The sequence below is a fragment of the Microtus oregoni genome, unplaced genomic scaffold (assembly GCF_018167655.1).
Source record: "Microtus oregoni isolate MIOR12 unplaced genomic scaffold, Mior012 000000F_ref0000247, whole genome shotgun sequence".
NCBI lineage: Eukaryota > Metazoa > Chordata > Mammalia > Rodentia > Cricetidae > Microtus > Microtus oregoni.
The window spans coordinates 18,704,087-18,712,632 of record NW_024543059.1 but is presented as its reverse complement, the minus strand read 5'-3'; the positions used below and the strand labels follow the sequence as shown (position 1 = coordinate 18,712,632).

At 42.9% G+C, this 8,546-nt stretch overlaps 1 protein-coding gene across 1 annotated transcript in view; it reads left to right on the top strand.

Annotated features, from left to right (window-relative positions):
• Positions 1-344: 344 nt before the first annotated feature.
• Agbl1 (AGBL carboxypeptidase 1) overlaps positions 345-8,546 on the top strand; it is a 720,481-nt gene continuing 712,279 nt past the window's right edge. Inside the window, exons 1-4 of the mRNA XM_041650016.1 lie at positions 345-352; positions 1,073-1,161; positions 2,831-2,977; positions 7,264-7,395. Coding sequence (XP_041505950.1) covers positions 345-352; positions 1,073-1,161; positions 2,831-2,977; positions 7,264-7,395 — 376 coding nt within the window. The remainder of the gene's footprint in view (positions 353-1,072; positions 1,162-2,830; positions 2,978-7,263; positions 7,396-8,546) is intronic.

The window sequence follows — 8,546 nt, the reverse complement described above, 5'->3', positions numbered from 1 at the left end:
TAGGAAGCTAGGTGACACTGTGATGTCAGAATTATCCAGGGAGTGTTATATTAAGAACTGAGCTGTGTGATGGAGAGGTAGACGGTATCCTAGAGCTGGTTTGTGGGAAGGAAGGGTGGAGCTATCCCAGAGTCCACCATGCACTGGAAGGATGAGCTAGCATTTACCAGGCTGAAAGGCAGGGAAAGAGCTGCCAGAAGAGGGAACAGTTTGGTTGAATTTGTAGACCAAGCTATATAACATTGCTTAGGCAGGAATCTACAATTTTCCCTACCGTGGGAAATACCTATTTTGGACAGGAGGATTGAAATGCATAGTGAAGTTGGAGCCAGCAGCAGAAGATCATGGAAACGTTTGGCTCCCTGCCTTTGTCCTATGTACAGTGGAGAATTATGGAGGTCTTTGAAGCCGATCAAGAGCACAAAACTTCTGCAAGGGAATGTTAAGACTTTGTTGTAAATGGCGCACCTACCCAAATAACAAAAACAAAATGATTCCTCCTCCAGTCTTAAAGTGGGAACCTAAAAGTGGATTGTATTTCTGGAACTATGATATAGGTTACCTCAGGAAATTCTGCCAATTTTCCACCTTATGAACGGAGACTTTTTTTCTTAAAAAAAAAAAAGTGGCAATGTCAAGACTTATAAGGATTTCTAAGACAACCCTCACAAAAGGATCTGCTATGACTCTGCTCTTTTCTGGAGAAAATCAAAGTTTGCCTTTGTTTGACAAGGCAGTATTTGCATCAGCACATTTAGAAGGCTTCTGTTTCTTCTTGTGATCAGCACTAAAATTAATCTGAGGCTACTTAAATATATAATGTTCTGTGACCCAGGCCCACAAAGCTCCTTCCTTTAGTTTGTTGTCTCTGGGTCATTCATCAATACTCGTGTTTGTGTGTACCTTAGTAATGCTATTATTAAACTGGTCCCCAAAGAGGGATCTCAAATACTATCTAGGCACAGCCTGTGAAGCCCCTATCTCAGTGAGAGTACTCGTTGCTACTTAATGAGTGTCCCCCTGTCCATGCCTTTACCAAGCTACCTCTATTGTCTTGCATTCCTTGCCCAAGATATCTGTCTGTGTTGTCATTGCAGAGCTCCTCCGACAAAGCATCGATCCTGGCCATCCTCCAGGTCCTCAGCGATCTGCTCTCTGTTGGTGAGTAGACTATGGTGAACTGGGGCCTGTGCTGGCTGTGGTCTGTCTCAGGAACCCGTGAAGCTGGGTAGTTTTGTAATTGAGCTTTCCTTGGTGAGACAGAACCCCCAGCCCATATTTCCCCCTTGATGTTATGTGACAAGATCTGTGTAGACTGGGATGATTATACTTAGGCTCTTGGGTCTTGTCACCTACCTAACAGTGTCCAAGCTAAGGACGCAGTGAGATGTTGGGTGGCTTTGCTACGTTTTCTCCTCTGTAAAGCCAAATGTCTTCATCTAGGAGGGCTTCTCAGCAGCTACACCCTCACCTCCCTAGGCTCACTTCCTCTGTGGTTCACCGGAAGAACTAGGGACTGCAGCTTTCTTACATATATCATGTGGAGATAGGACTTTGAGGCAGGGAAGCCACTTACCTTGTCAGAAAGGAGATGCCAGGACTGAGGACCTAGGAGTCAGCTGGGTTAACTGGGTTAAGCAATATTAGCACAAACAGGCAACATTAGGGATGAATGGCATGTTAGAGATGAAAACCTTAAAGGTCCCATCACACGGTGGCCTCTTTTAAAAATCAACTTTTATGTTTGTTGGTGGCAGGGTCACTTCCTGTATTTTTTTTTGTTGTTTTATGAATGAGTTCCATTTTGCAGGCCGTCACTCATCTTCTGAGCTAAACCTATATTCAGGAGGAGTGTGAAATCTTTAGAATTGATCCTTGGAATTTCTTCTCCAATATGAATGTTTTTTTTTTTCTTAAGCCAACGTCTCACTCTATAGCTCAGGTTGCCCTGGAACTAGCAACCCTTCTGTCTATACCTATGTGTTACAAATGTGCACCACCACTCCTGGATACAGTGGCTCTTCTCTCCCTCCCTCTCCCCCCTTATTTTCTTCCCTTTTTTTTTGTTAGACAATTCTGTTTTCATTAGGATGGGGAAAACAGAATTTCTCCCTTGATGTCATTACACCTTGCTGGCTACCTTCATTAGGTAGCACAGGGCCTTTCCCATGTTAATGTGTGATCACTGCTTTGGAGGTATCCCTAGTCAAATCTATTCTTTGGTAGAAAGACCATTACTTCCCCATTGTTCAGGACTCTGCTTGAGAGCCCTCTAATGATATGCCTGGGTATTTCATTTCTTAGGCTGTTCCTACAGTGATTCCTCTATTTCCTTTCTACTCATTGCTAAAAGAGCAGAATTAGAAAATCATTACATCATCAATAAAATGATTATAGATAAGAAACCACCCCTTGCTGTTACTAATGTTTTTTGTGTTTTGTAGAAGAATATTTAGTATATGATAATGTACATCATATATAGTATATATAATGCCTGCATGTCTATTTATATACATACACATACATATATACACATCTGTAAAAAGTTGACAGGTCTCCAGAACTTGCAATATTGTCATTTGTCATTTGTCATATTTGTGGAAGGTAAATATATTAAAACATCTAAATATTTCACAATTGCCATATTTCACACCTTTCTCCCTTCAGATGGTAGTACAACTTGAAGATGACGCACGTCGAGAATCTGCCAGTCTGTGTTTCTGTGGCGAAATGAACGAGCCTTCACTTGTGTCTGGCTGTGAGGGCTGAGGTCTGCTCTGGGGAGGAGGGTTACTATCTGTGGCTCATCTTTCCTCTGGTTTCCTCCCAGGCACAGACCGGAGGATTCACTACATGATCGACAAAGGTGGCAGTGAAGCCCTTCTGCAGACTCTGGTGGACACAGCAAGATCAGCGTCTCCTGACTATGACATCCTCCTGCCTCTCTTCAGGCTGATGGCCAAAGTTGGCCTAAGAGGTACTAACACTTCAATACCCAGTGATGACTGACAGCCTACTTCTGGAGCTGTTCCCCGAGAGCATTTGGGGACATCCTGATGGGGAGGAAAAAGGGGGATCTCAAGTGCCTTGGTGATTGCAAGGCCAGTTTATATGGGAGACATTTTACTTTAGGTTATTATTATTTTGAAGCACAGAATCTTGCATGGTTTTGATTCTGGCTTCAAACTATGTCGCTCAGAGTGGCCTCAGATTTATTGCAATCCTTCTGCCTCAACTTCCTGCACACTGGGAGCAGAGGTATGCACCATACTACTTGGCAAGGTAAATTTAGAAAAAAATCTAGATGTCAGGTAATAAAAAATATGGTGCTTAGAGATGAATGAATGGCACTGAGACGCTGTAGTCACAGCCGGCACGGACTGCAAAAGCTCGGATCATAAGTCAGAGAAGATGGGAGTGGCTCCAATGCATTTTAAATCCTTATACAAAACGAAACAATTCTTGGAGATATTTCTCACAGGGAAGGACAATGCGTGCATTAGCTTTCCGCTCTTGGTTAGGAAGCAGAGTCTCATGTAGTCAAGTTAGCCTGGAACTCACTATGTAGCAAAGGATGACCTTGAACTCCTGAGTGCTGGGATTAGAGATAATGTACCACCAAGCCTGATCAGACTTGGGCATTCAGTTTTTAGAGCTATCATAGCAATTGTCACAGATTGTTTGTCACTATGCACCATAAATATAATCTCTGATACTTCAGGAGTCTGTAAGTCCTGAGAGGGTAGTTTTTTTTTTGGAGGTCCTGAGGGAGACTCTGTTTTCTCTCCTAGTGCTGCCAGAACCTTTGTCTGTCCATCTGTCTGTCCATCGGTCCTCCCTCTCTCCCTCCCTCCCTCCCTCCCTCCCTCCCTCCCTCCCTCCCTCCCTCCCTCTTCTTCCTTCCTTTCTCTTCCTCCCTCCTTTCTTCCCTCCCTCCTTCCCTCCCTCCTTCCCTCCCTCCCTTTCCTTTCTTCCTTTCTCTTCCTCCCTCCCTCCCTCTCTCTTTCTCTCCCTCTTTTGCCTCCCTCCCTCCTTTCCTTTCCCTCTTTCTTTTGATTTATAGACAATCATTCCGTTCTCTATCTTGTATTCACAGAGCGTTCCCCGTGTTTACTTTGTGTGTTCTCTCTTCTTCATGCAGGGGTGTCCGTCATAAAGTCTAGGTACCACTCTGTCCTGTCTGATCCCTTCTTAGCTAATTCAGTGTACGGAACTCTCTTTCCAAATAAGATGGCATCTCAGCTGTCTGGGTAGAATTGAATTGAGGTGGGCACTGTTAGTTCAGCCTACTGTGAGAAGTCACATAGCAATAGAGCTTCTGGCTAGTTCTCTTTCCTCCTGGAGGATCCGGAAATGCCTTCTTAGGTCGCTGGAACTTCCTGGAGCAGGGTTGAATAATCTAAGCATTTAGAGTTCACGCAAGCTTTTGCAAAACACTTTAACAGTTAAACTTAAACTGTATGTTGACTGTCATGGTGGTCACAATTGAGAAGCAGCTCAGGCCCCTTTTGATGCTGTTGTCAGCAGCAGAAGCCGAAGGCTACAGCACACTCTTTCAATGTCTAGATCTCTACTTCACCCTCATTGGCCCTCTAGAAATGGACCACGAAACAGACATTAGCTAGTACCTGCATGGATGTGTTCCAGCATAACTAACAGTATTCATTTAGTGATTGCTCATGCACTGGTCTATACCCTGCAGATATCTCTGTGATCAAGACTGTAAAGGAGTCTGCTCTTGCTATGCTTCTGTTCCAAGTGGGACAGGCCAGCTGGTCAGCAAATAATTAGCCGGATGGTAGCAGACTGTGACGAGTGCCTCAAGGAAGAGAAAGACTGATGCTCCCCTAGGATGGCATGGTCAGGGACAGTGACATCCGAGCTGAAACCTGAAGAACGAGGGAAAGTCACCAAAGCTGAGTGGGCCAAGTGAACTCTAAGAAAAGACAGTAGAGACCTGATATATTCCCCAGGCACACAGGGAGGGCTGGTTTCAAGTCTGTCCCTGATGCTTACTAGCTGCGTGACCCTGGTCAAGTTACTTAAGGGTTATGAACCATAGTGCCCTTATGTCTAAAATGGAAGCATAAAATTTAATTCCAGAGTTTCTAGGAAGAGTAGATGAGGGATTAGGTCATCTCCTTAGCATATGGGGCTAGGGACTAATAGTCAAGTGATAAGAGACATACACTGACAGTGGTTCCTTGTGTGTATATGTGTGTGTTATATGTATATGTGTGTCCATTTAGTCACATGTATGTACATGCACACATGTACATGTAGAAATCAGGGGTTAATGTTGGATGTCTTTCTCATTTTCTCACCACTTTGTTCCTTTGAGACAGAGTCTGTCATGGAACCCAAAGCTCACATTATTAGATTTGTTTGTCAGTGAGTGAGCTTCTGGGATCCTCTTACTATTGCTCCCCCATAGTACTGGGGTTACAGGTATATGTACAGTCACAGACAGCTCTTTGCATTGCTGTAGAGGATCTGAACTAAGTTCCTCATATTCACACATCAATAAGTATTACCTACTGAGACATCTTCCCAGCTTCAATCTTACAGCAAATTTTATTGTGTATATTGGGGTTTTCACCATGGTATTATGAAATACAAGTAGCAGTGTCATTACAACAATGAAGCAGATGAACGCATCTGTGACCTCATAAAATCGCTTTATTTTCACAACGGGAGCAGCTAAAATCTACGTATTTAGCAGGGAACAATTTTGTTAACTTCATCCTCGCGTTGAACACAAGAGCTCTAGATTTGTTTACTTGAAGCTGCAATTGCTAATTTTGTGTCTCTTGACTTATCCTCCTTCCCTGATTCCTCTCCTTGGTCCCTGAAGTCAGCAGGAAGAAGCACAGTTTCGTTCTTCACGGTTGTGCATACACGCCCTCATGCTAGCAGGGGTGACAGGCCAACAAGACAAAGGAGAACAAATGTTGGTGAGGGTGTGAAGAAAAGGGCTAAAAATCAGGATGGCTATGATTGAAAATGACATAGAGAATTAAAAAAAAAAAAGAGCTACCGCATCGCCATGGTGATCCATGGCTCAGAAGCTCATAGTCAGGTCGGGGCCATACTAGGCTATAGGAGACCCTGTTTCAAAACAAACAAACAAGCCCTAAAATTACCATCTGACTGAGATATTTCAATAATCTCTGATTTGAACAAATACCCAAAGGAAAAGAAATGAATAATTTATAAAGATCTCTCTTTCCTGTTTTCACTGTAATAATATGCGCAATGACCTCGACATAGAAATAGCTTAAGCATCCATGGATAGATGCCAGATTAAAAAAAAATGTGGTACTCATATGAAATGGAGTATTATGTAGCCTAATGGGAGTACCCAGAGAATTATGCTAAATGAAATAACAAAATAACAGTCATGATGATTTTAGGGACCACACTTAGGAAACGACACAAACAAATGTAGTTAGACACAGTCACCTGCTAGTGGGTACAAAGAGCCTAAACAGGAGGCTCTTTCCTTGGTTTCAGTGCTTTGTTTGTAACTATTAAAATGATGATGATGGTTTACCTACAACACTAGATGTCAGGATATTCGAGCAATCTAGAGATTACTTTTTAATTTTTATTTGTTTCTTAAAATCTATTTTTACTTTTTATGATGAAAATGCTTTGTTAAGTAGAAAGAGTATCACCATCTCCCAATGACTTTGCTCTAACTTCCATACTATCTTTTGCATATTTATAACAACATCCAATCAAAAATGTAAGACCCAGGCCGGGTACACGCCTTTAACCCCAACACAACGTGGGAAGCAGAGGCAGGTGGATTTTTGTGAGTTTTGGGCCAGCCTGGTCTCCATTGTGAGTTTCAGGACAGCCAGGGCTATGTAGAAAAACCCTGTCTCAGAAAACAAAGAGGAAAAAAGGTAAAGAAAAGCAAGCAGGGTCCAATCAAAGCCCATGCACTCCATTCGAAGGCTGTGTTGTTTGCTTCACCCCAGATTTGTCGTAAATACATTGATACACATGGAGATGACCAGGAGTATCTTCAGAGTCCAAAGACTTGCGTTCTTAGACCCCAGAGCCACCCTGTCCATAAGTGCACCCAGAGTTCCCCTCTTCTCATGCATTTGGTTCTGATGGGGGCATATTAAGAATATTTTAATGACATTAAAAAGTGTCTTTGTCTAACTGTCCCCCCCCCCCCCGTCATTTCTCTCCCTAAGCCTTCATAATGAATTTGAGACATAATTAAGAGAGATGGATTTGTGTTTTTAGATAAGAAGTTTGGACAGAAGGCGCTGGAATTAGAAGCTCTTGATGTGACCTTGATTCTGGCCAGGAAGAACCTGTCTCATAGCCAGAACCTCCTGCACTGTCTCTGGGCACTGCGAGTGTTTGCCTCCAGTGGTAAGTTCTAGGCCTGGGTTGGGACGTCTGGAAACCATGTGGTGGTGTGGGGGAGTGAAGGTTTGCATGGAGGTGAGGATGCATGCGGTCCCATTCAGACCCAGAAAGGAACCTGACAATCCAGAGACTGCAGAGGCCAGGAGCTGTTTATTTATTGCCTTGGTCAGATAGAGCTCTTGATCTAGTTCCGAGGCATTGAGTTTACTTTGAGTTGCATTCATTGCATCCCAAGGTTCTCTATCAGCACCACTGGTTAAAGAATTCGCACGGCAGGAGAAAGGCAGGCTTCCTTCAGGCCTTGATATAGCCGTAACATTATGTGTTATGTCTTTTTTTTTTTTTTTAAAAGAAAGCAACATAATGGCTGGGGAGATAACTCAGCCAGCAAAGTTGTTGACTTGCAAGCCTGAGGCCTTGAGAACCCAGATGAAAATACTGGGATGGTGGTGTGCACTCTGCACTCGTAATCCCAATGCTTGGGAGGTGGAGACAGGAGGACTCCTGGAGCTGACTGGCCAGCTGGCGTAGCCTGATAGGTGAGGTCTAAGCCAATGAGAGACCCTGTCTTCAGGGAAGTAGACAGCATTCTTGTGGATGACACCTAGCCTCCTCTAACACGTGCATGTGAACCCATCCACATGCTTGTGCATCTATGCACACACACACACACACACACACACACACACACACACACTAAAGAGGGGGAGTGGGGAAATGTTTAGCTCAGTTAAAACCAATAAATTATAAAGAAATATAAAAAAAATAAAGGCTAGTCCTTCTTAATCCCATGAAGCTGCTCACTGTTATAACAAAATCGTTACTGATTTTTTTTTTCTAACCTTATGCTCTTTCCCAACAAATCCTCTCTCTGGGTGATTGCATCAAAACATGTCAGCTGATAGTTATTAAGCATCTACTTAATTCAACTATTTTTAATTATCACAATAATTATGTGTTTAGATCTACATTTTTTATATCTCAGCAAAGAAAACACCAGCAGCTTAAAAGAGTGAAGCAATTACTTAAATTTATACAGATAAAAAGTCCTGAAGGCTGGCTTTAAAATTCCAAAAATCACGTTAATTCTACTCCACGCGGAGGCACTTTTCATTAATAGATTAGATTCTATACCTCCTATCTCACATGTAATG